The sequence below is a fragment of the Rhizomucor pusillus genome (genome assembly GCF_041956525.1).
Source record: "Rhizomucor pusillus strain CBS 183.67 unplaced genomic scaffold VTP01scaffold_3, whole genome shotgun sequence".
In the NCBI taxonomy this organism is placed as follows: Eukaryota; Fungi; Mucoromycota; class Mucoromycetes; order Mucorales; family Lichtheimiaceae; genus Rhizomucor; species Rhizomucor pusillus.
The window spans coordinates 600,165-625,276 of NW_027192145.1; the positions used below are offsets into that span (position 1 = coordinate 600,165).

A 25,112-nucleotide genomic window follows, 5' to 3' on the forward strand; every position below is an offset into this window, starting at 1 on the left:
TACAAGCTAAACAATGTACTTTATATATATTCCTTTGTTCTAAAGGACAGATTTTCTCGATTTATTTGAAAGGTGTGCATGGATGAAAATTTCAAACTGATACACATGTAGTGTTACAGTATAAAACTGAGCGAGTTTACTTGCAGAGTCATTAAGATATTACTTTAGTGTAACAATATGTTCGTCAAAACAAAGAGATGTGGCATAAATTCCACATTAAAGCGGAAAGTTTGAATTGCCACCGAGACGTTCGTCGTAAGATAAGGACATATGCAAGCGCGGCTGCCCTTCGTACCTGACGAAGGGCGACACACCTGCAGATGAGGTTGGGATCGCAGATTTGTCTCGTTCCTCGCCGTTGTTTTCTTCTTCGTCCTCATCCTCCTGAGAGCCTTGTCCTTGTTCCTTTCGAGTCCAGGTCGGCAAAGATACTGAGGAGTGGATGGCTTGCGGACCGCGCTTACTGGTTCGCCTCTTTCTTCTTTTCCGTCGTCTGGAGGTGTCGTGGGTTGTTGAAGATGATGCTGCAGAACTGTCTTCATCGGATATCACCGGGTACGCCAGCGCAACCGGCTTCGGGTTAAATTGCTGGATTTCTTGGATCGATTTTTCAAGGCTTGCCAGCTTTGACCGCTCGTATCGTAAGTTTAACTGCACATATTCATTGATGGCGCGTTTAATATCGCGGTGCTTCTGTGCCTCAAAGCGCTTAATTTCGTCTTTGACGCGAGCTTGACAATCATCAAAATCTTGCCGCTTTGCTTCTAACGCTTTTGTCGCCTGCAAAAGGATGGTTTGCATTTGATCAATCTAAACACGTGATTTTGCTTATGTATTTTGTCTCCCTTACCTCCTCTTCTTCGGCCACCGTTGCCTTGACTTCCGGTGCATGCATTCCAAGTCGAAGTTTTAGTTTGTCTGCCTTGTCACGCTTTTTGTTTCGATGTTTCATGCTATCTGCATACTGTATTAATTTCTGCGTACGAACGTTGAAAACGGCCTAAATAAAGCGTTATTAGCGACCGGGACGAAACATGTACATTAGGTACTATTGACAAACTTACCTTTAAGCTCTCAAGAGCATTTTTGTATTCCATCATTACGTCACCAAACTTCATAGTCTCCTCGATTCCCTTTTTTTTATCATGCAAGGTTCAGATTTGTATTATCACGCATCAAGACCATTCGCCGTTTTACCTGTCGTGTAGCTATGAAACCTAATTCGTCCATCAGTAGACCAAACAACTGCATCTTATGATCTAGCGCCCGCTGTGCTTTTCTGTGTTCATCAGACATGCCGTTTCCGAGCCGGTACTTGCTTTGTGTTGTCTCTATAACCTGGTCACCCATATGTGTCAATGCATCAGCAAGTGTCTCACGGTTGTGTATCAGTTGACCAAGAGAGTCTGCCATCGTGCCGAAATATGTCTCAAGCATCAAAATATAGATTTGATGACGATGAAACGTATCGTGATCATTCTAATAACCAAAGCAATAAAAACTAAGTAACATGGCTAAGATGCAGCATAGTTTTCCAAACATACGCCTTCGACTGGTTCTGTAGCCTTGTAAGATTTGAATCCTCGGTCGCTGTTAGGACGAATGACCCGGTTGAACCGTAAAAATGACAAAACGCCTCTTCCTGATCGCCCCACTTGAGTCGGCGACTTTATGGATCGTTAATCCTCACTGTACCACCGATAACACGAGGTTGCGTACCATCTCACTCGATAGAAAGTGGATAAAATCCGGGTTCGATGTGAATTCGGATCGTGCCACCAGCTTCTCCATAAGTCGAGCTACTTGGAGCCTTTTGCGTTCCACGTAGTCTTGATCATCCATTCTGGATGATATAGGAGGTTCAGGTAAAGGAGGAACCAGGACCTCGGGAAGCGCTTTTGACAGCTTCTCATGAACCCAACTGATCTGCTGGAATGACCGGAACACTGTCGGCTGGACGAGTTGCTCCTCATGGTCGACTAAATACTGCGCAAGTTCCTATTGCCGTGTTGATGATCCAAACAACTTCCACTAGACAAAATTGTGATCTGTACCTCGCCTCCCAACACAAGTTTGAATTGTATCGTGTCCGAAGATGCAGCTGCTTCAGGAACTGCTAGAGTCAGCATTGCATACGAAGAAAAGGTTGCCAACCGTGTTTCACAGACTTTACTGATTTTCCGATCAATGCAACGTGCTGCGCGTTTCATTTTTCTAGTCGATCCTGCACTCCTCCAAGCTATCCGTGGCTATTACGCTTACTCTATCGAATGTAATGAATAATACCTTGTTATATAGGCCTTTTCAAGTACTTTACTTAAACCGGTTACCGTTCCTTACCACACCTTATGGAAGAGTCCTTGCAGTTGCATATTTACCCTTGAAAATGATGAAATATAATAACACTAGTAGCATTGCCACTAGATCACCGTTTATCAAATCAAAACGTTCTACTTCGAACTAAAATAAATAGTTATACATATATGGGACGTCATATTAAATGTAGACGTTTTGTTAGTACGATACTTGGCAGGTTCCATGACCATGAAAGCATTTATCGATGCAATCTTTACTTGCATCACTGTAAATGCAAAGAATAATCTCTCGAAAAACCTAGCCTTTAATCATTTGAAATACGCACGACTCAAATGTACAATGCAAAATACTTCATTTTACCAAGATCTTCCAGGCGGCTTTGAGTTTGTTATCCCGCGGATGCTGTCGCGTACATGCGCGAGGAACGCGTTTCGGGTAGAGACTTGACATGACAAGTGCCACTACGATTTGCCGCTTGCTGGAAGATCGTAAGGGTATCCGCCTAAAGCCAGAGTACATTGAATCGTGGCAGCGCTCACTACCTCGTGATCTGGCTAGCGCCGATCGAGAGGCTGTCCTCGACGCAGCTTTCCAGGATTTCCTGGGCAAAGACATTGCCGATACTTCTCGACCAACGATTCCGTCCAACTTTGGGGAAGAAGACTTATTCACCTTTCCGCCGGGTAATCTCAAGAACGGAGGCGGTGTAGTCCTCCAGCTCATGGATGCTCTCGATATCACCAACTCTGCTCACTCTCTGCTGAACAACTTGGCGACGGTAGCCCCCGTCAGACAAGTTTACGTACAGCGCAGCAACGATGAGATACACTTTCCGCGAGGCATGCTACGATTGACGTTATCTGACGGTGCGCGCATGGTGCGAGCTATCGAGCTAACAACGATCTCGAACCTCGATTTAAAAACTCCTTATGGATGCAAGGTATTGTGTATTCTATTTAGCTCCCAAAGAATGTCGGATATGCTTACAACAGGATATCAGATACTTGTAAAAAATTGTCAAGTTCGCCGAGGTCTTATGCTTTTGGAAGCAAGTAATGTGCAGGTACTTGGTGGATCCGTACCTGAGCTATACGGTGGAAACATGATTTCAGAATTGGAGAAGCGTCTAAAACTACGACTCGGGTAAGCATCCAGTTCAAGCGTTTTAATGCATCATAATTTATCAATGGGCTTTGATAGCATTGCACCTGGGGATGCACCTACACAGCAAGCACCATCAAATAACAGCACTAGTAACAATATCAATCTTATTAATAACACCAACAATACAAGCACGTACAATAATTACAGCAACATTAACCTCGCAAGCGAGGTAGACCCTCCACCCACCGAGACAACGGCCATGCAGGTCGATGATGAGTATTACGACGACGACATGGACGATGTGGATATGGATCAACTCTGTGCGATGGAATCAATATATGCAGATCAATTATCACGGGGTACAAATATACCAGCAGACGATGACATGATCTTTGACAACGATGAATCCACGATTGCCGGGTCTCCTCCACTGGAAACCATCGACCTTTCACGTGATCCGGACGATGTCAATGACATACCGTCATTATCGCTACCGTCACCAGATCGTTTAAGCAATTTCAAATCATCTTCAACTTCCAACGCCGCTACCCACACAACATCATTATCATGTACATATCATAATGACAAGATGAATGCAGTTAGGCAGGAACATACCCATTCATCATCTCGCGTAACATCTTCAAAATCATCCTCATTTCCATCGAAACAATTCAAAATGGCTCCCGAGGAACCATTATCTTCGAAGTCTAGCTATTCCAAAATTGCCGACGTGGTTTCCGTTGAGGCGGAACTCGATAGGGAAACGGATCCGCCGCTAAAGAGTATCGCACAAGTCATCGATGCACTCAAAGGAAAAATTAAGTGTCCCGACATTGTGCGCGTAGAGGTCCGATGACGGCTTACATTCGACGTGAATACGAATGATTGTTGACATACAGTCTCCAATAGGCCGTACATAAAAAGTTCACGAAAATCAAGCTTGCTTCATCTCAGTCCGAAATGGTGGTATGGATGGCGGACCCGTACGATTATGAGAGAAGGATCAAAGTTATCTTTCGAGAGCAAGTATGTATTAGGATATACAGGAATTGATGAAACAGATCTGACTGCAGTCATGTAGATGGCCGCAACATTGCTGGGCACGACACTGGAAGATCTAATAAAATTGAAGAATCAACTTGAAAAATCAGAATTCTTGAAGGTAAAAGTCTTAACCCCCGCATGGTTTTGGCTTATTAACTCATCTTCTCATTATTTTTGCTGAAGTATATTATATCTATCATAAATTCAAAGGTCAATACTACTTGCGAGATTGAATTCGATCTATCACTCATTGAAAATGATGGAATTGACACCGATTGCTTAGTCGCAAGAAAATACAAAAATTGTAAAACGTAAAAGACAAAGATAACAAAGTCATAGCTTTTAAAGTTCATCAGCTACATGGGATGGGTGGGGTTGCGCTGCTGTCAAAGTTGCCTGGACTCCTGCTGCAACGCGCTGCCGCAATGTATCTATTTGCTTATCGTACGTTTCCCATTCAGGGACCTGTCGACGAGCCCTATCTAGCTTCGGCTCCTTGGTCAACGGATTGTTACACTGCAAATTAAGCAAAGATATAAGTACCATTCTATGTTTAGGTTACTACGTTTTTACTTACCAGATCAATGGTTTTGGCTCTGCTAAGACTCTCATCGCTGCACCAAGTTTCACACCATAACCATTCCTGAGGTAAGGAATAAATAGGGACAACATGCTGCATGTTATTGGGAAGGTCCTGGTCCAAGTTTGCAAGCGAGTTGGGATCAGCGCTGAGAGCCTGGTATTGCGCTCGAAGTCGATCGCCTGCAGCCATCTGTCGGAAACGATGCAAATCGATGACATACAATGCACTGATATGGTACGGCTTGCCTTGCAAATGGTCCTTCCAATAACCTTGGTTCCAGAACCTGAATCCATCCATCTCTGTGCGATCAGAGCAGAATGGTGTGTATCCATAAGGCGCTCCGTGAAGATCCATATCAACTAGTTCTTTGAGATCGGTACGCACAATCTGATCGGCATCGACAAAGATAACCTTATCCAGATCAAGAGGGAACAAGACATCAAGGAATAAAATCTTGTAACCCCAGATAGTGCGTTGTTTTTCTTTCTGTGCTCTGAGCCATGAAGGCCACTTGTATGTTACCATCTCATAGTCGAAGCCGTACTCTTTTGCCATATGAGGTACAAAGTTCTTCAAAGAATGTTCGTTAATATTTTGTACTTCTACGAAAACCTTATACCTGCCTACCTTGAAGGATGGAGACAAGAAGTTCTCAATGAACCAAAACTTGACTGAGGTTTCTGTATGCTCCATAACAGAAGCGATCATAATGGACAGGAAGCGTTCATAGAGTTGTCCGGATGCAACGGAAAAGATATTGATCTCTGCCTGCTGCTTCTTTTTTTCTTCAGTTGATCCAAAGAGTCTATGGAGACCAAATGCGAGTTAATTCCAGTCTCTCTGCTATTCTGTTGCGGATTCATACTTGTGAGAAAGGGAAGACCAAAATCCCTCCTGCTCGGTGCTCTCTGCTAGTACATCCTTTTGCTCCATACCAGGGTTCTTTCGTACTTGGGGAAACACCGTCAGTCCTTCAAAGGATGTCAGGGCAAGCGTTGTCATGGTCTGGTTATTGTTCTTTGAATCGCGTTCCCATCGACCTTCTGTACCGACGCTCGAGATATGATAAACTTCAGTTGATCGGCCTGGGCGCAAGGAAAGTTGCCATACTCCTGGTTGAGCTTTCAGTTGGAAATAACCCAAGTTGGCCATAACAATCGTGTCTGTCATAGAAGGCTGATCGCGGGTACCGAGAACGAATTGCATTCCACGTGGGGCTATTTGAGCAGGCGCCTCAACGCAGTGACCTTCGATCAGGATACGCTCCAATTCGTAGACGGCAGTAACTGAGGAGGAGGCATCTTGTAGCCGGATATTATCGAGATCTACATTTGCTTCTTTGACAGCCACGTGCCATGATTTTATGGTATCTACACCGAGTGTGTAAAGAGCATCGATTGGCAAATCTTCAAAGTAAGCTACTGGCGTTGCCACGTCTCCAGTGGTTGTATGGAACTGCAACTCCTTCTCAAATACATAGCGATAGAACCGTTTCACAGGAATTTCTTCGAGCTGCAAAACGGGGCTCATGTGTACCTCAATAAAGATACCGGGAATCTGTGCCAATGTCTGCAAAATAGAAGCCCATTTTTGAGTCGTTTCGCTAATTGGATCCAGTACCACACCGATTTCCGCAAAATGATCACTTTCGTCGCCCACGGTAAACTTGGTACGTTTTCCTCGCAAGCTCTTGTAAGGGCGCTGTCGCAAGAGCGGTCCATCAGCCTCGAATATACTCGGCTTAGAACTGGCCCTATCTGTTTCGACTAAGCATGTCGTTTGCATTATCAGATCGGCATTGATATGCGTAACATTAGCAGATGCAAGAGCCTCGCGGGTGGGAAGAATACGTTCTCTTGTTTCCAGTGAGAGTAAGCTCCGGAAATTCTCGACCGTAAACTCCACATGCTTCGGCAACGGACCGATAACCTATGTTAATAGTATGTTAGAATGTTCTCTAATTCGTGCGTTCTTTTGACATACTCGTCCATTTATGACAATGCCTCTAAAGTCCTTCTCCAATCCAGCCTCTAAAAGTTGGCTAGCTTGTTTTTCCCAAGCCCGGTATGCAATGTTCTCTACAACAGGCGAGCCTGGTGCGAAAGCCTTGATTTGCGGTGGTGCGGCTCCTGCGCTTTCTCCCCAACGTTCCTCCAAAGTTTTCTCCACTAATTTCTTGATCTCTGGCAACTCTGAATGTTTCCAATTGATTTCATGATATAACAGTGAAGAGAACGAAGCATCCTCATCAACAGAGCGCTCTGCTGCGTAATGGATCAAGGCAAGATGAATATTTTGATTGGATTCCTTTTTCATGATTTCAATTATTATTTCTGTACACTTTATGGGTGCCTGATCACCTTACCACAAAGCTAAGAGCGGCTGCTGCTAATAGCAGGCCATCAGTAGAGTCCATGTCCGCGACAATCCACAAGTTTACAGCATCATCGATGTTATCTTGACCTACATAAGAGCATAAATATCAGGCAAATTCGGTACCAGCGATGGATATTCTCACCAATGTAGGGGATTTCCGGGACGCTGCGCAACACCTGAAGTGGATGATTCTCTGAAATGGGGATGTATGGATTGCGTGAGCTAGACACATATGGTTGCGAAAGCAGATAGGCATAGACGTCAGCGTTCGGTTTTATCTCTCCAAAGTAGACCTATTGAGACCAATTGTGCCTCGTTAGTTAGCTAGTGTGTAGAACATTATCCAAAACTCTCTCTACCTTTTTGGCAATAAAGCGTGTCTGTTCACCAGCATTCATCATCAATAGCCGCATGAATGGCTAACGGAGAAAATATCAGTTAATATTTAAAAACATGCTCTCGAATTCGATTTGGCAAAAGGGCTTACTATATCATCGCTGTATTGCAGCAGCTTGCCGTTAAGAAACATAGCTGGTGTTTCAAGTCCAAATCGTTTACTGAATGATCGCAGCTTCTCGATGTAGCTTTGTTGACGAGATAGCAAATTTTTGTCTTGAGAGCCAAATGCATTGTAAGCAATTTCCATAGTAGCTCGATCCATATTTCGGGAACGTATTTCTTGCAGAAGCTTTTCCAAAAAGGACATGCCAGTTTTGCGTTGATCACCTTTGAATATAGTCTTGAGCATTGCTGCCAAGGTTTCCGAGACCGGATCATCGACTAGAGGAATCAAACCAAAACGGACAGGTATGTTACGCTGAATCATGTCCCGCATATGCTCTGCAATACGCTCGAGCGAAATCAACGATGCTAGGTCCTCGACCATTACAAGGTTGTAGATATTCTTCTTGAGAGCCCTAATGTGGCTCGGATATGCCGGTTTAAGTAACTGATATTATAAATTACATGATATTAGATAATGAGGAGGTTTAAGTAAGACCTTACAACTACTTGCCTCGGTAAGACTGCTTGGCCACGTTTTGTAGCGTTTATCCTTTTCCAAATTGTTCCACCAGATGATAGAATCCAGCCGCACATCATATACATCTTGGATCTCGTCCTCAGATACAGAACCAGTCCTTGCATAAGCAGGGTGTGTGATGACTTCAATAGCTTGCTTCGTTGTCAGGCCTAAGGATTTGAAGGAATCTACCAGACGTTGTTCACGCTGCAACACTCGAACGATACTGCATAATTCCACGTTAATGCTTACGACTTTTGTAGTTACGTTGTTGCAGACTCACGCAAAAGGGTCTATCTCTGTGCTGTCCAAGGAAATACCGTTGATCCACATGGCATGAACTCCTGGCATGTTTCCATTATTCAAAACCTCGTCAGAAAATGCTTCATCTAGTTTCAAGTCTGCAATATCCTTGGCATATCTCGGGAAATCGATGGCCAACTGGGTCAAGTCAGCTAGAGGGTGCGAAGATTGAGCAATATACTGTGCCGCCTTGATGCCTAACTGTCTTATCTCTGAAGCAGTAAGAGGCTCAATCGTCGATCGTCCAGAGAATAAAAAGTCCTTCTTTTTACTGCCATGCACGATGTTGCTCAGCTTGCTCTTGAGAGAGGATTTCTCCTCTTGCTGTTCTTTGCGGTCATCGATTACTAGATAGTCCGTGTTCTTCAGAGCCATTTCAACGCCGTAACCCGATAAATACAAAGGCCGGCCATCCGCTCCCTCGTTGACAGTAGTTGTATAACGAATCGCGAACGTCGCATCGTTTGATATAAGCGACGAAAACAGGTGCCAAAATGATAACGAAGAATAATCCGGTGTGTACAGTATCATTAATGGTGTTTTGCCATTGCGTATCCGATCAAAAGGGAGCGTTTCGGCGCTGTTCTGGATATGTTTGCGTTCCAGGATTTCTTCGAGCTCTGCAGCGTCGCACACTGGTTCCTTGCCATCCACATAGACCCAAGTGTCGCAAATAGCATGGCTCTGTGTAGCAACAGATTGATTGTAATACTGTCGATAGGCTTCAACGCGCGGTGCCGAAGTTCGAATTGACAAAGCTAGCTTGGCTATATCAAGGGCCTGCTGAGACGTCAAGTGTCCGCCCTCAAAAGCGCGTTCAAACGCGGTAGTGTAAAGCTCTGCATCCGTTTGCGACTGGAAAATGTTCCCGGATAAGTCTTGCAATAACGGAAAGTATGCTGTCTCATTGATTGAAGCAATCGTTTCGCTAGGAAACTAACGTCAGAATCGGCTTACAGAAGAAATGAGAACATAATTACATAATCTCGACAAGTAGTTTAGGACTTTGCCATGGTGTTGTAAGGTACAGCTCTACTGGCGGTGTCGCACTAAGAGCTGGCAATACTAGGAGGGTCGCAGTAGTCAGGGTCAACAGCAAGTGTCTTCCCGTCCTGACCATCTGTTCCTGAGACTTTTGCTACTGCCTTTTGCCACGTTGCAACGCGCATGCGCTTTTATGGCATACTGTGCTTTCTGGTTTTCAAAATGTTAATGCCGCACGCAATTGCTCTGCTGCTAACCTTTCTTTAGACCTATCCAAAAAGTCTTTATGCATAGAGGCATAATAGAAACACGACAACATGAGTGATATAAGGGCGACAAGCGTAGTAACCAAACGTTTCGGATCCATGAATGCAGAATTCTTGGTATGAAACGACTCGATGAAGGAAAAGGTATTTAAAGTTGATATTTTTTCACTCGAATGCAGTAATGTAATTTCAGAAAAAAATATTTACAATGAACTACGTCTACTTATAATGTGCTCTGTACATTGTGATTGAAGGCCAGCCAAATCGCACATCGAGTAGAGTAACCATTGTTCTTTCCAGGAAAATTACCAGCCGTAAGAAGGATTAGAGGGTGCAGCGCCCCAGCCATCTCCAGAAGCGACAGCAGGAGGTGCTCCCCAGCCATCGCCTTGCGAATCGTTTACAGTCAAGTTATTCATGCCATTAGCAATCTTGTCTTCAGCTGCTGCAGAAGCTTGAGGTGCACTCCATCCATTGTTTGCGGGCTGTGCAGGACCATTAGATGCCGGAGCTCCCCATCCATCATTGTTGTTAGCAGCAGCAGGAGCGGATGCTGCGGGTGTCTTAGGCGGAGGAGTAGGCGTCGAAGGAGCAGGTTGACCCCATCCATTGCCACCGGAAGGAGCGGCTTGACTTTGAGCAGGAGCTCCCCATCCGTCACCGCCAGAAGGAGCAGCTTGAGTTTGAGCAGGAGCGCCCCATCCGTCCCCGCCAGAAGGAGCAGCTTGAGTCTGAGGAGGAGCTCCCCAAGAGTCGCCACCAGAAGGAGCAGTGGCGTTCGAGGCGTTTTGGCCCCAACCAGCGGCTGCGTTATTGGCATCCCAGTTACCGGAAGAAGCATTCCAGTCACCGCCAGCAGAAGTATCTGCTCCATACGAAGTATCACCGTATGCATCAGCACCACCTTCTTTGGCAGCGTGGCATTTGAAGCAGTCAGTTCTGCGCGCGAAATTCACAGCACCGCATCTATTACGTTTCATTAATGAGATAGCTCCTATTGCTTTCTCGGTTTTTCACTTACGAAGGGCAATCCCAGTCGCCATCACGTCGAGGAGCAGGTCCACGGCGTTCTCTATTACCAAGGCCTTCAGGTCTAGAAGTTCCACACTTGAAGCATTCGAAACGCTTGGCAAAGTTGCTTACACCGCAGCTGGGGCAGTCCCAATCGCCCTCACGAGAAGGTTTAGAGTCGCCATATCCATCGCCGGCACCGGTGTTCCAGCTAGAGTCACCGCCTTCTGCGCCCCAAGAGTCGCCAGCAGGTGCAGCTGCAGCGCCAGGATGAGGGGTTCTTTCTTGAGGTATGTATTCTTGACCAGCATAGCTTGGAACTGGAACATCTTCTTCAGGCAAGTCTTCTTCCCACACACTAACTTTAGGTTAGCATCTGAATAGATGACCATCAAACGATACTTACATTTCTTGAGTAACATATGATTGCAAGAAGTCAGGGATTTCTTGGTTGCATTCCACCAAGAGTTTTGTAAGCTCAGGAGCTAAAGCCATGCTGCGATCATTGTAAAATGAGGTTGCCAAACCAGATTTACCGACACGGGCCGTGCTAATCCACGGTGATTAGAATGCTTTCGCGATGTACGGCTGTATTTACACTTACCGGCCAATACGATGGATATATTCATCCATGCTGTCAGGCATATCATAGTTAATAACATGCATGACGTTGCGGATATCAATACCACGAGCAGCAACGGCGGTTGCAACCAGAATTGGGCATCGACCACTCTTGAAAGAGAGAAGAGCATCTTCTCTTTCCATCTGGGTACGGTCACCGTGAATAGAAGTAGATGGGAAGCTTCTTTCATAGAGATAATGATCCAAACTGCATAATACAGTCAGTATTTCCATCGAAAATACAAAGCCGATACAACATACCTGTCTGCACTGCGTTTGGTTTCAACGAAAATAAGAGTACGGCTTGGCGGCTGAGAGTTCAACAAGGTACGAAGAGCCTCTCTCTTGTCTTGCTCTTCAACGTACATGATCTTCTGGGTGATCGACGAAGTAGTGCCACCAACACGACCGACCTTCAAGAAGAGATAATCGGGACGCAAGAAATCACGGGCAAGCTTACGGATAGCACGAGGAAAAGTGGCACTGTACATGAGAGTTTGGCGTTCAGGATTTAAACCTATTCGCAATGATAAGTAAAAAATCATTTATAGCTATTAGTTCATCTTTACCTCGCTTTTCAACAATAGCACGGATAACGGGTTCGAAGCCCATATCCAACATTCTGTCTGCTTCGTCAATGACAAGATATCGGACTCTGTTCAAGCCGACTTTGCCACGTTCAATAAAGTCCATCAGACGACCAGGAGATGCTGCCAAGACATCACAACCACGTTCGAGCTGAACCAATTGAGAGCGAGCATCAGAGCCACCGTAAATTGCACTATACAATCGTTAAGGTTCATGGTTCACGTTTATGATCTCGATTTAGCTAATAATTACCAAGGTCTCAACATGCTGCGGTAGGTGAACTGTAGAAAAAAAAAGGTGAGCTACTGCCGCATTGTATTTTGGTTGCATTTCCTTACCTTTCTGCACTCATCGAAAATCTGCGAGCACAGTTCACGTGTGGGTGCAATGATCAAAACAAGAGGTTCGGCCTTGAAGCTACGAGTCTCAAAGGGAGCGGGACGAGGTTTTGCAAGCTCCTTTGCACGACCAAAGAGACCAGAAAGGGTTGGCACAAGGAAAGCTGCAGTCTTACCAGAACCTATGATCTCCAGTTGAGACGCTAATTCCAGTTCATGTAACCAAGCACTAACCAGTCTGAGCGCAAGCCATCAAATCTTTGCCAGCAGTAACGATAGGAATAGAATATGTCTACAAACGAGATAAGTAAGAGCTAATAGAAACTTCTCAAAGCACTAGTACCTGGACAGGAGTAGGCTGTGTGTAACCAGCGAGTCTGATGTTTTCCTTCATAACAGGGTGCAGGTCGGCTTGATCGAACTGAAAGAAAAGAGTGTAAATAGCAACATTTTTCAACTGACAGATTAGAATCCACATACGGTTGGTACAGGGGGAGGGGCATCACCGCGTTCAACGGAGATGGGGATGTTCTTATATTTGGAGAAGTCAAGTGTAGTATGTTGTTCAGTTGGGTCGATGCCAAAAAGTTCGGCTTCCAACTTCTCGTCGCGAGGAGCCATGCCATCAGGACCGACGGCGTTCTCGTTGTATTCATATCTTGCGCGGTTGGACGCCCAGTTGAAAGCGCGTCGAGCCTCAATACTTGGATCAAGCGGAGGGGCAGGTGCACCCACGCCTTCGGGTTTGGGAGCGCTGCACTTGAAACATTCTTGTCTGCTTGCAAAGTTATTCGCGTTGCATCTACAAAGTCGTTAGTGTCTTGTCTATTAGCAGTGATGTATTCTAGTATACATACGAAGGGCAATCCCAATCACCGGGACGAGGAGTACGAGCAGGAGCGCCGACACCTTCGGGTCTCGCGGCATGGCATTTGAAACATTCTTGGCGACTGGCAAAGTTGTTTACACCGCAACTGGTAAGAAAAATCAGAATTAAGTATCAAACTCTAAATGAACGCGACCGAAAGTGTAAAAAATTATTAGACAGCATACTCTGGACAGCCCCAATCTCCAGGACGGGGAGTACGTTTGGGCTTTTCGTTATGTTGACCGCCACCATAACCATAGTCGTAACCACCAGAAGTGCCGTAATCAGTGGATCCGAAACCTCGATCCTTACTAGTTTGGTTATCACCAGTATTCCAAGAAGCATCGTTGCCACCATTCCATTCTGCGTTGCCACTGCTAAAATCGGTGGAACCACCCCAAGGTGTCGAGGATGGGTTCCATGAATCGCCATCTGCGGAAGGTGCAGGAGCACCCCAAGAATCACCTGCGTTCGCGTTGTTGCTTTGGTCCCAGGACATGATCTAGCCCTGCTTTGTTTGGATTTGTGAAAAGAAGCAGAGAGAATGACCTTTTGACAGGCTTGAGAGAAAAAGAAGGGAGCGCCCAATGTCGGCTTCCGGTCTGAAAATTCGACGTGTTGGGTCAGCAAGTGTTTCCTTCATCCGTTCCCAAAAACGCGATCGTGCCTTTCCTCTGTCGACTTTGAAAGGAGTAGCAGTATACTAATGCTCCATTATACCATTATATATCGAACAAAGAAACTTGGATATTTTAGAAATGCTGGTCTGGTCTTTTCTATTTTTCTAAACAATCAATAATGAAAGGGGTTTTAGTAGCCAGTGTTTCATCCTACTGGATCATCGATCTATTATAAATCATTTGCATTGCCACTCTATCAAGACATCCTTTATTCTGAATTTGGGCTACAGTATTGTATACGATCGCACAATCTACACTTTACAGCAATCGATTTTCAAATCTGGGAACCCTTATTATTACTCGGGCGTCATCGCTACTTTGATATCAGAAAGTGCACCACATCACGGGTACGAGCACATCTTTGGTAGCTCAGCACTGAAAACTCTGTAAATATAACCGCAAGAAACGGAATAACATACACTGTGGTTTCTGTTGATTACAGAGGGTTTATCTAATGTCTACAAGATCCTGGTTCTGTTAACACCACAACTATGCCTCAACATAGAGATCTGTGCACTCTTTTACCGTTGAAGTATAAATATTATAAATCATAGTATTCGGTAATGGAAGGATGTCATGTAATTCAGGCGGTGGAAATGATGAATATCGTAGCATAATCCTTGTAGATATATATATATTACTTTTTAGGATGCTTATAGATTCATCGTGTAGAAAAACATAAATGGAGCGCGATTTGCACGGAGGATCTTTCCATTCCTAGGAATTGCTCCAGGCTGGCCTTATATGTACTGTTTACAAGCGCCAGCATGAAGGCCTGGACGATCACTGATAAACTCTCGGTTGTTCGCGTTACTTCAAAGCTGTATTCTGGAATGTTTCCGAAACTTTGTCTTCTTCGCCTCCTGGTAGACGTCGAAGTAACGGCTTAAGTTGTCTAGTGACTGTCCTCGTTCTGGTTTCTGTCAAGTATGTCGACGTCTTGATAGCTTGCGAACACAGTCTGTTCCAATTTTCTCCTATTAATATACGGTCCCAATCTCTTGTTGAAAATTTTCAAATTTTCATGTTGCCAGTCATTATAGTGTAAATATTATTCGCGACGGTAGCTGGCCAAGCTTTTCGGCTTCCTCATTGAGTCCTCTCGGCCACCGCTTGAATTGATGAAGATCTGTTTATGTTTCGAAAGCTCCTTCTGAAGCTTTCGTTGTTCTTGCTGTGCTTGTTGGTAACGCAGCCGCTCACCGAACGTAGCCTCTCTTCGCAAGCTTGCATAAAACGTCGCTTTACTTTTTCGCTGTCGAGCTTTTCGTTTCGAACATTTTCTTTGATTACTCTGGGTATCGCGTCATTTCGGCAGTTGCTCTGAAGTTATCTTTTCAATACGTTTTAATAACTATACTCACGTATCATATATAAAAATATCGCTGTGTTTGATCTTTTGTGTTAATGCATGGATTCGATTGAAGGAAGAAATGGAGTGAAACCTTTTCTTATCTCGTGTATACAACATCGAGCACTTGACCCCAACAGAAGCTTGCATATGCATCAATGCAGTGCTGTCATGACTCGCTTCCAGGACATAGGAATAGTCATAAATAACTCTGTGTATAAAAAGGATCCCTTTGCCATTTTTTGATACTTGGTTTTGTTTATTCCATGAACATCCCCGCTGCTCCTGCTGCTCTGTAATCTTCGACCTCGTTTACAAACTTCTTGTTTTTTGTTTAGCTGACCTAATAGCCTCTGTCCTAAACCTGGTGCTTTTGCATATAATTCATGGTACGTACTGCGAGCTCAAAGCGTGTAATGTCATATTTCTAATGGCTTGGGTAAACTCCGGCCCAGATGCATCACTTTATGCGAACGGCAGTGGCACTCAAATAGGCAGCCTTCGGGCGCAAGCCCTATCTCTTTTAATCCCGGCCACGGATAGAAAGCAAGTGTTTTTTTTACCATTCCTGCATTACAATGCATTCACCCTTCGTCATTATCACAGGTGCTCTCACGTCCCTGGTTAATTCCAGGAATACTCTTTTTGGGTGTAAATACGTTGGTGATTTTTTATTTGATACCTGCAGCGTACTGAAGAAATTTATTTTTCGATATTCTTTCCATATTCTATATCTCTCCTTGTCGTTTTTATACTTGTATAGCTTGTATTCGAAATACTATCTTTGTAATTTGAATCTTTTTTTTACATATAAAGAAGAAGATACTCACGGACAAGAAGTGTTCACTAAAGCCCATTGTATGTAGGCTCGATGACGAATCGGATGCTACGAACACTGGCTCACAAAGCTCACAGCCACAATTCTTCCTTTGCATAGAATTGCCTTATACTGTAAGCGTTGAATGCTAAGCCCTGAGTCATGATTGATATTTTCCCAATTTCATTTAATGAAGCTAACCTAAGGAGTCCTGTGACTTGGCAAATCATCTTTTCTGCCGCATATCTTGAACAGATGCCTCTGACGATCGTACGATACAAAACTGTACAAGACTTTATCCAGGAGACTGGCTCAACACTCGAGAAGCATGAATTGGAAAACACTTTCATCTGGCTTGCTTGCAAGACTCTTTCGAAACAAGGCGATCTCGGTTCGTCTTACTGCGGTACAGTGTGGGATGAAGACGAGCACGGAACAAGGCAACACGTTATATCGATCGCTGCGTTGCATACGTTGTACATGTATCCTTCCTCACCAAAGGGCGTGAAACAGGCCGAAATACAAGCCGCCATTGAAATGTTGGTCAAAGACGCTTTACAGACACTCCTGGAAATTAAATATCCACGGGAACGAGCCTGAAAATACTTGGCTTTCAGAAATCTGGAATAGGCTTGCTCCACAATGCAAACTGAAGCGAGAGCATGGCATGTAGAGTTATATTCTGACCGAGGACCGTATTGAAATAAGGGACGAAAAGTATCTGGAAAACCATTTGCTTAGGCCACCAAAAGAAAACGAGCTTGAATTGCTGGTAAAATGGACAAAAGGTTTCTATAAACATTATGAAACATTTTCTCCAGATGACGGCGACGGAGGAATATGTAAACAATGCTGAGATGAGATGAGTGTAACAATATTTTTCTGTGGTGTGATAAAAGCGACGGTACTCCAAAATGTATGCTTTGGAAGCGGCGACCTATGGCAAAACGATGCGCGGTAGGTTACGTGTATACTCCACTGCAGTTTAGGCATCAAGGTTTTGCAAGATCTGCTGTCACTACATTTTGCATAGAGCTCTTGAGAGAATATGAATATGTAACGCTGTTCGCTGATGAAAAGCAAGATAGATACAATAATCTATATATCCGTGTAGGATTCAAATATCTCAATACATGTAGCATATACTCCCTTTAGGATAGTCCTTAGCTACGCTGCTGATCTTGATATGATACTGTGTTCTGTAGTATCGTAACTTTATGCATAGTAGTATCATACTTATTGGATCTTTTACACTAAGATATGTCAAATATGTAATACAACGTACCGTAACGTACTACAAATTGATGACAAGTCTATGTAGGAAACTCGTTTTAGAGCACTGTGGTCTTCCTCGTATTATATTACATGTATGTTTCCCACGCATCAAGATCAAGACAATGAACGCAATATCGTTTATAACTTGATAAATTGCTGTCGTACGATTAACACGTAGGTATTTATTGACAAATCTTCAGCAATGCAACTAAAAGGACCAACTTCTCACGATTTCTGAATGGATACATTACATTACACGTTTTCCTTTATTTCAAAGTTCCAAATATTTGAAATATACGTATATCAGCCATTAATATGTAGACTTCTGACTATAAACATTACCCTTCTGGACAGTCGTTTCTTGGTCTGAATATTTCATTCTGCTTCTTGGTCCGTCTTAACGGACGCATGTGAGATTAAATTCACTTGCGGATGTGTCTGGATTATGTTCCTCTTATTACAGTGCTTCCAACAAACAATGTCGCAACCAATCAAAATTGATGTCGCTGGCCAATCAAAACCAATTTCGCATTTTCAGAAATGAAAGTCGTATTTTTGGCTTTTGCTTAATGATGTCGTGTCACATCTAAGATGAATGCAGTATTTTTATTTGAAGATGGATATGGAAATGTCGTCGATGAGAAAGGCGGCCCTGAGCCCATGGAGTACATCGTTGATCAGAATGAGTTTGTTGTTGAAACAATTGCCACTCACACTGAATACTTGGAAAATGTAGCTTCCAGCGAATCTTCGGCTTGTCCAATGCGAATAGAAAAGCCAAAAGATGAAGACATTCGTAGGAAGGAGGCATACATAATACGGGATTATGTTCGGTATACCGTCCAGGATAAGGTTAGGTTTTTCGATCTGAAAATTGAAAAGTGTATGAATGCATCAGCTGCAGCGAAGCAGTTGGGCATTCACATCCGAACCGCGCAGAGATGGGTTAAACAGTATAGCATGTGCCCTGACAACATCTTTGACAATTGTAACAGAGTAGGTCGTAAGTGTATTCTTACTGAAGAGCATAAAAAGGCTATTGTTAATTTCATTGATGATTATGCTAATCCCTCTGCTTCTGTTGTTGAAGCGACTGAGTATTTATTGAAACAGTTCAATGATCTTAAAGTTTCACGCAGTACCGTTTATAACTTTATGAGAAATGGATGCAATCTTTTGTTGAAAAAAGCAGATTTCCATTCTATTGAAAGAAACAGTCAAGCAAAGATTGAGGAGCGGTACAATTGGGTTTGTAAATGGGAAAATACAGACATGAACTTCTTGATGAACTGCGTGTTTCTTGACGAGTCTGCTTTTGATATAAATATGAAACGGTCAAGAGCTTGGTCTAAAAAAGGTACCCGTGCTATTGTTACCAGACCTACTACGAGAGCAAACAGAACGTCTATACTGGGCGCTATCTCTGCCGCAGGTTTGATTACAATCGGCGTAAAAAAACCAAAACCTGCAAAAAAAAAAAAAAATCTGACCGATATATTAGTTCGGGAACTGTAACAGGCCATTACATTAGTTTCTTAAAAATAACTCTCGATGAAATGGACAAAAGATCTCCCTTTAATCTCTGCGCAAACTTTGCGAGCTTACCATATTTCTCCAAAATATTTCAAAATCATCAACTTGACTGTCGCTCTCCACACTCTCACTACTTGGTGCTTCATTGTCATCCTTCAATGACGAGGTGATCTTATCTAAAGACCCATCAGTGTTACTTAAGAACTAGTGGTTGCCACGTTGAAACTTACTGTTAATCTGTTCAATTGTCGAAGAAGTAACTACTTTTAAGGCACTTTCTGTTATAGTAGCGGCAGATTGAACCTTTCTGAGCCAATTGCTTTGAGATATTTTGGATTGATTCGTCTTCCAGATTCGCCCGTCGAGTTGCGCTCGACTCCAGGAATGTTCGTATGAAACTGGCCGTATCCGAGTAATCATAACAATTCGAGGCGGATCGAGTCAGTTGTTTTGGGACGACATCCGACTTGGCAACAGCTTGAAAACCGTTTCGAACCAGATTCAAAAGTTCAGGAGGATGTGACGCTTTGACTTTTTGCGGGTCCATTTTGTTGACCAGCTTTGCTGGCAAAGTCCAATCTGAAACAGCGGCACGCAGGATTCCACTTGGAAGACCAGCGATCTTTGCGTTTTCCAACTTGAAGGTCTTGATTTTTTTCCGGCTGGAGGTTTTGACACGCGTTTCTTTTCTCCCATGGTTGTTAAATTAAGTGTTCAATATTTTTGAGGTGGAAGAGTTCCGAGGAGTTTGGGTAAAAGGACGAGCATTTTTTGGCACGCCCGTATATGCCCCATAAAAGGATGGCCTAGTGTTGGATTTCGTGGGCCATTTCGGCGAGAAAAGGCCCGTTTTGAAAATGTGGCCCACTTTCAACCCACAGGCCCAAATTGACTGTAATTCATATTCAAATCAGTGACCCACTTTCGCTGACCCTGATCAAATTATTCATGTACGAGGCGCATCCATTACGGAATCGTTTTTTTTTTGCCTTTACGACGGAGGATACCACATCTTCGGTCTCGTCTTCGTCAACCATCCCAACAGTATTTTTTAAAAGAAATGTCGCAGCCAATGAAGTTAAATGAATGTCGCATGCCCAGAAAAAAATTGTCGCACTCATCCAATCTACCTCAGAAATCTGTGCTTTGCCTGTATATCATTTACCTTGTACCTGATTGCATATCCTTAGATATTAACAAAGCCATTCAACATTACATATTTTCTCTGTTTCGGCATTTATCCCAACAATTATGTGAATGAGAAACGAAGCCGTGGAAATCGCTCAACATTATGCTGTTACAAGCTTCACTAATTCTGGTTGATAAAGTCTCTTTTTCCAGAAATCTATGGCGCTTAACTTTGCTCTTAGCAACAGACCACTGCTCAATTGGGTTCAGCTCAGGAGAATATGAAGGTAGATAAGCACACCGATATCCACGAGATGTGATATACTTCGCAATGTCTTCAGACTTATGTATAGGAGCGTTATCCATAACGAGATAGTGGCCTTTCATCTGTGGATATTTGTCCATTTCGTCCAAAGTGTCTTTCAAAAAGCTTATATAGTGTCCCGTCACAGTACCAGTGCTCAAACATCCAGATTCCTGTCCAGCCTTTCTCTTCTTACTACGTTTGGGTATCCTCAAGCTTACTTCGATTAAACTTGAAGCAGAGATAGCACCCAATATAGTCGTGGTCTTTGCTCTCGTGGTTGGCACTGTAACAATAGCAGGTGTACTTTTCTTAGACCAAGCCCTCGTATGCTTCATATTTATATGAAACGCAGACTCGTCAAGAAAAACACAGTTGGTCAAGAAGTCCATGTCAGTTTGTTCCCACTTGCGAACCCAATCATGTCGTTCCTCGATCTTTTCTGGGCTATTTCTTTCCACAGACTGAAACTCTGCTTGCTTCAAGGAACGGTTACACTCTGTTCTCATAAAGTTGTAAACAGTGCTATGAGTAACTTTAAGACCATCGAACTGTTGCATTAAATGCTCAGTTACTTCGGCTACAACAGCAGAAGGATTAGCACCAATAAAATCAATAACGGCCTTTACGTGTTCCTCATTCAGAATCCGTCTACGACCTTTCTTTTTACCGCTTTCAAAGATGCTGTCGGGATGCTCCTCATACTGCTTGACCCATCTCTGGGCTGTGCGAACATGGATACCCAATTGTTTCGCTGCAGCAGAAGCAATCATACACTTCTCAATCTTCAGCTTGAAGAATCTGGCCTTGTCTTGAGGAGTATAAGAAGTATAGGCACGTTGTTCACTCACTTCCCTCATACGAATGTCCTCATCTCTAGGCCTATCTATTTGCATCGCGTTAGCTCGAGATCGCTCCGCAGGCTTGTTTTGTAAATACTGTATATAAGAACCAATCGTCTCAAGTGCAAATTGTTCCTGGTCAACGATGTAGTCCATGGGCTCAGGTCTACCATTCTCATCGACCACATTTCCTTCTCCATCTTCATATAAGAACTGTGTACTCATGTGCTAATTGTGAACAGTGAAAAAAGAAATCGGTGAATGAACACAGCTGCATCTAATGTACATCTAATTTTAAAAATGCGACAAGTATTTTTGAAGGAGCGACATTACTTTTTCATTGGCTGCGACATTTCTTTTTAAAAATACTGTATATTTAGCAGTAGCTCTGCTCAGGAACGAAGCATTCCCAAAATAGAGCAAAAGCAGTTGCCGTTTAAGCGACGATGCAGAATCTAGAATTGACCTGGCAACATGTCGTCTAGTTCTCGAAGAAGGGCCTTGTCTACAAGAGCCTATCGAGCCTATATGTAGTCCATAAGTATCTAATAGTTCCGTATGAGATGACAGAAAGATTAGAGCATTAACCTCTTCTGCTGATATTATTTTATTTCCGGAAGAAAGGATCATCGCATTATACTGCTAAATAGGTAAAAAAGATATGCTTTTACCACGGATCAGCGTTGCACCAACAAGCATGGTATCCAGGTAACAAGAGCGGGCAGGATCAAGAACTTTGCAGGTTGGGTTGTTTTTGGCATAAGACGAAACGATGGAAAATTCTGATCGTGAATAGTATATGAGAGAGTTCGCATGTACGCCGGACATCTCTATCTAAAAAGAGAGATCAACGCCAACGCCTGCAGAGCCCGCTTCTTTCGCCAAAGTGGCCGTGTTCACCGACTGTTTTGGACGTAGAAAGCGTCTCATGGCGCCAAGCAAACCGTATAGTCGTACATCGTCGCCTATGACTATTAAAGGGTCTGGGCGATATATTGAGTATGTACTTGCCGTTCGGATCGTATGTCCCAAATCGAAACTGATCACTGCATCTAAAGTAAACCGGAATGGGCACGAAGACCATTGCTCGGGTTTTCTACTTGGTCCACGCAGTTGCTGGACGACGTGCCTGGATACGGCGGCAAACACATCGAACCTTGGTAAATCCTACGATGCACCCATTTCTATAACCTTTTCTTTTGTATTTGCAACGGTTTGACATGTTTAACAATATATAGGTTCAACGAAAAGAATATAAAGGAGATATCAGATGTAATGAGGTTGAAAATGCCACAATACGAATACATCAATCTGGATTCTGGATGGTAATTACAGTCGCCTCGCTTTGACAGCTTTGAGTTTGATCGTGATGTGGGTTAGGTGTGAGACTTTCGACGAGTATGGACGATGGACATTTCGGCAAAAATTGTTCCCTAATGGCTTACGATCGCTGTCGGATTACTTGGCGAAAAATGGCCACAAGCTTGGCGTTTACATTCTCCCGGGTATACGCAAGGATGCGCTTGAAGCAAACACTCCAATCAAAGGCACAAACTATAAACTGTCTGACATTGTCAAGAAAAAGAAAGAAGGGAATGGGTTTAAAGGCACCACTTACATGCCCGATACCAACTTAGAAGCTGCACAAGTGTATTACGATTCGATGGCGGAACTTTTCGCCGAATGGGGTGTTCGATTTGTCAAAGTCGACGGTTGCGGTCCAGGTGGAGGTGACCAGTTTTATCCTTATCAATCACCAGATAATCGTCAATGCTTACGGATGATGTCACGCGCCTTCAAGAAATACGATATTTGGATGGAGCTATCCTGGTATATGGATCACTCGTACGCTGATGAATGGGCAGAGCTCGCAAATGGGGCAAGAATATTCATAGATATTGAATCCTACTCGACACGAACCATGACCTCGTCGCATCGAGTTTTCCAGCGCATCACACAAGCTTCCCGATGGGTCGATACCGGTGTTATTGGAAAAGACTATGGTTTCTACCTTGATCTGGATGTTGTTCTGGTTGGCATGACAGTCGACGGCAAATGCGTGGATGGCCTCGACAACGATGATGTGCGACGATCGTATATCAGTTTTTGGGCACTTTTAAGCACGGTATTTTGCATCGGTTCTGATCCTCGCATGATACCCGACAAGTATTTGCATCAGTTCAACCATCCAGATATCATCTACATACACCAGTCTGGTATTATGGCCAGACCGGTTGGTTCTGGAGACGTGTGGTTAAATCGAAAGCAGATATGGTGGAAAGAATTACCAGATGGACGCATTTGTTGTGGAATATTCAATGCACACACATATATATTTATGCTCGGATTCAATCATGAAATAACGCTTCGATTATCAGACTTGAATATCGGCCCTGCTGGCGCAACTTTGTATGATATTTGGGAAGGCAAAGATCTGGGAAAATATACTGGTCAGTATTCCGTTCGTTTACGCCCAGGACAATGCCAGATGCTCTATATAATACCCCTCGTCTCTCGAGTTTCTTCCTCAGATTTGTAATCGACCTTGTTTTTCGTGTTGCTTGACTCGTTTGTTCCCTATTTATTGCTGTTCTCTGTTTTGTCACAGAAGTCAAATATATCAAACGTTTTTAATTTATATCCCATATGTTACGATGTGTCTTTTTAGTGACAATTTACATCAATGGTGTCAAAGTACAAGAGAAACATTTAGAGCTTGAGATTGAAGCGTTTGGCAAGAGCTTCCACAAGCTCCTTGTCACCCAAATATGTCTCCTTGACTGAGGGACGGTTGGCAATGCCTTGAAGGAATTCTGAAAGACGAGGCGAGTTCTTGACAGTCTCGGAGGTATATCCATTCAAGATGGTCTTTTCTACAGCAAGAATGCGGAGGGCAAATGGTGCGATAGCAATATCGGCGATAGAGAACTGGTCACCCAAAAAGTAGGGACCAGACGGCGATTGCTCCCGCAAAAGCTCGTCGAACTAAATGATTTTACGTGTTGTTAATCTCATATCCTTTAGCAGTATATAGATCCCACATACTCTCTTGTATGCGGCTTCAGTAGCCTCCTTATACTCCTTGCGTTGCTCTTCGGTGTTGTTTGAAACCAATTTGTAGAAATGAGGAGACAACTTGGTGGAAAAGTACTCGATAGCGAAACGAGTTTGAGCACGCTGGACAGGATCCTTGGGAGTCAAGTTCTTTTCAGGGTAGAGGTCGCTAATCAACTCGACAAGAACAAGCGATTCGGCAATGTTCTTTCCTTGGATTTTCAATGCAGGGACCTTGAGCTCCGGGTTGACATCCTTGTACCTGATAATATATCCTTTAGTACATGCATAACAATATATCTTTTAACCGCGTCATGCTCTTACCAGGAAGGCTTGTTCTGCAAGTCGATCTCGACAGACTCATAGTCGGCACCGACTTCGTGCAGGGCGATCGCGGTACGCTGGGCGTAAGGGCAAATGCGAGCAGTGTAAAGGACTAATTTGTTGCCTGCGAGGCTGGTCAGCATACAACTGAAGTATAATCGACAGTAAGATCATTACCAGCAGCAGACATTTCGAGAGGTTCGCGAAAAGTGTTCGTATTCTCGGGGTTTCTCCTACGCGCGATTTATAAGTGATTTATGCGTTGATTACAAATCACTGCGAAGTTTCGCGTCATTCTGCTCTCAGATGACAACACCAACCCATTAGACATTACCGAGACTTTTAAAAAGCAGGGTACTTGTCCTTCCTGCATGGGAGAAA

At 43.7% G+C, this 25,112-nt stretch overlaps 9 protein-coding genes across 9 annotated transcripts; 3 read left to right on the top strand and 6 right to left on the bottom strand.

The window, feature by feature from the left end:
• Positions 1-216: 216 nt before the first annotated feature.
• VTP01DRAFT_6424 (uncharacterized protein) lies at positions 217-2,129 on the bottom strand (the record flags this gene model as incomplete). Its single annotated transcript, XM_069385324.1, has 7 exons — positions 217-780; positions 851-1,000; positions 1,065-1,133; positions 1,198-1,479; positions 1,545-1,667; positions 1,720-1,998; positions 2,055-2,129. 7 exons carry the CDS (start codon positions 2,127-2,129, stop codon positions 217-219), a joined length of 1,542 nt encoding a protein of 513 aa, XP_069242797.1.
• Positions 2,130-2,764: 635 nt separating this feature from the next.
• Positions 2,765-4,779, top strand: VTP01DRAFT_6425 (uncharacterized protein; the record flags this gene model as incomplete). Its single annotated transcript, XM_069385325.1, has 6 exons — positions 2,765-3,256; positions 3,317-3,459; positions 3,517-4,267; positions 4,330-4,446; positions 4,502-4,582; positions 4,648-4,779. 6 exons carry the CDS (start codon positions 2,765-2,767, stop codon positions 4,777-4,779), a joined length of 1,716 nt encoding a protein of 571 aa, XP_069242798.1.
• A 27-nt stretch (positions 4,780-4,806) lies between these two features.
• On the bottom strand, positions 4,807-9,867 carry VTP01DRAFT_6426 (uncharacterized protein; the record flags this gene model as incomplete). The annotated part of the gene is made up of 12 exons (XM_069385326.1): positions 4,807-4,980; positions 5,042-5,617; positions 5,675-5,852; positions 5,913-6,976; positions 7,031-7,354; positions 7,413-7,510; positions 7,566-7,716; positions 7,783-7,842; positions 7,911-8,372; positions 8,439-8,670; positions 8,728-9,675; positions 9,728-9,867. 12 exons carry the CDS (start codon positions 9,865-9,867, stop codon positions 4,807-4,809), a joined length of 4,407 nt encoding a protein of 1,468 aa, XP_069242799.1.
• A 435-nt stretch (positions 9,868-10,302) lies between these two features.
• VTP01DRAFT_6427 (uncharacterized protein) lies at positions 10,303-13,922 on the bottom strand (the record flags this gene model as incomplete). Its single annotated transcript, XM_069385327.1, has 13 exons — positions 10,303-10,963; positions 11,019-11,366; positions 11,415-11,558; positions 11,613-11,837; positions 11,891-12,146; positions 12,199-12,410; positions 12,470-12,498; positions 12,556-12,737; positions 12,790-12,847; positions 12,899-12,976; positions 13,036-13,357; positions 13,413-13,529; positions 13,609-13,922. 13 exons carry the CDS (start codon positions 13,920-13,922, stop codon positions 10,303-10,305), a joined length of 2,946 nt encoding a protein of 981 aa, XP_069242800.1.
• Positions 13,923-16,433: 2,511 nt separating this feature from the next.
• On the top strand, positions 16,434-16,871 carry VTP01DRAFT_6428 (uncharacterized protein; the record flags this gene model as incomplete). Its single annotated transcript, XM_069385328.1, has 1 exon — positions 16,434-16,871. The coding sequence occupies one exon, from the start codon at positions 16,434-16,436 to the stop codon at positions 16,869-16,871; it is 438 nt and encodes a 145-aa protein (XP_069242801.1).
• Positions 16,872-19,043: 2,172 nt separating this feature from the next.
• On the bottom strand, positions 19,044-20,116 carry VTP01DRAFT_6429 (uncharacterized protein; the record flags this gene model as incomplete). The annotated part of the gene is made up of 5 exons (XM_069385329.1): positions 19,044-19,055; positions 19,152-19,255; positions 19,310-19,398; positions 19,457-19,763; positions 20,002-20,116. The coding sequence occupies 5 exons, from the start codon at positions 20,114-20,116 to the stop codon at positions 19,044-19,046; spliced, it is 627 nt and encodes a 208-aa protein (XP_069242802.1).
• A 175-nt stretch (positions 20,117-20,291) lies between these two features.
• VTP01DRAFT_6430 (uncharacterized protein) lies at positions 20,292-21,578 on the bottom strand (the record flags this gene model as incomplete). The annotated part of the gene is made up of 1 exon (XM_069385331.1): positions 20,292-21,578. The coding sequence occupies one exon, from the start codon at positions 21,576-21,578 to the stop codon at positions 20,292-20,294; it is 1,287 nt and encodes a 428-aa protein (XP_069242803.1).
• A 703-nt stretch (positions 21,579-22,281) lies between these two features.
• On the top strand, positions 22,282-23,892 carry VTP01DRAFT_6431 (uncharacterized protein; the record flags this gene model as incomplete). The annotated part of the gene is made up of 4 exons (XM_069385332.1): positions 22,282-22,352; positions 22,412-22,513; positions 22,592-22,678; positions 22,734-23,892. 4 exons carry the CDS (start codon positions 22,282-22,284, stop codon positions 23,890-23,892), a joined length of 1,419 nt encoding a protein of 472 aa, XP_069242804.1.
• A 170-nt stretch (positions 23,893-24,062) lies between these two features.
• On the bottom strand, positions 24,063-24,921 carry VTP01DRAFT_6432 (uncharacterized protein; the record flags this gene model as incomplete). The annotated part of the gene is made up of 4 exons (XM_069385333.1): positions 24,063-24,338; positions 24,399-24,669; positions 24,732-24,855; positions 24,909-24,921. The coding sequence occupies 4 exons, from the start codon at positions 24,919-24,921 to the stop codon at positions 24,063-24,065; spliced, it is 684 nt and encodes a 227-aa protein (XP_069242805.1).
• Positions 24,922-25,112: the final 191 nt, after the last annotated feature.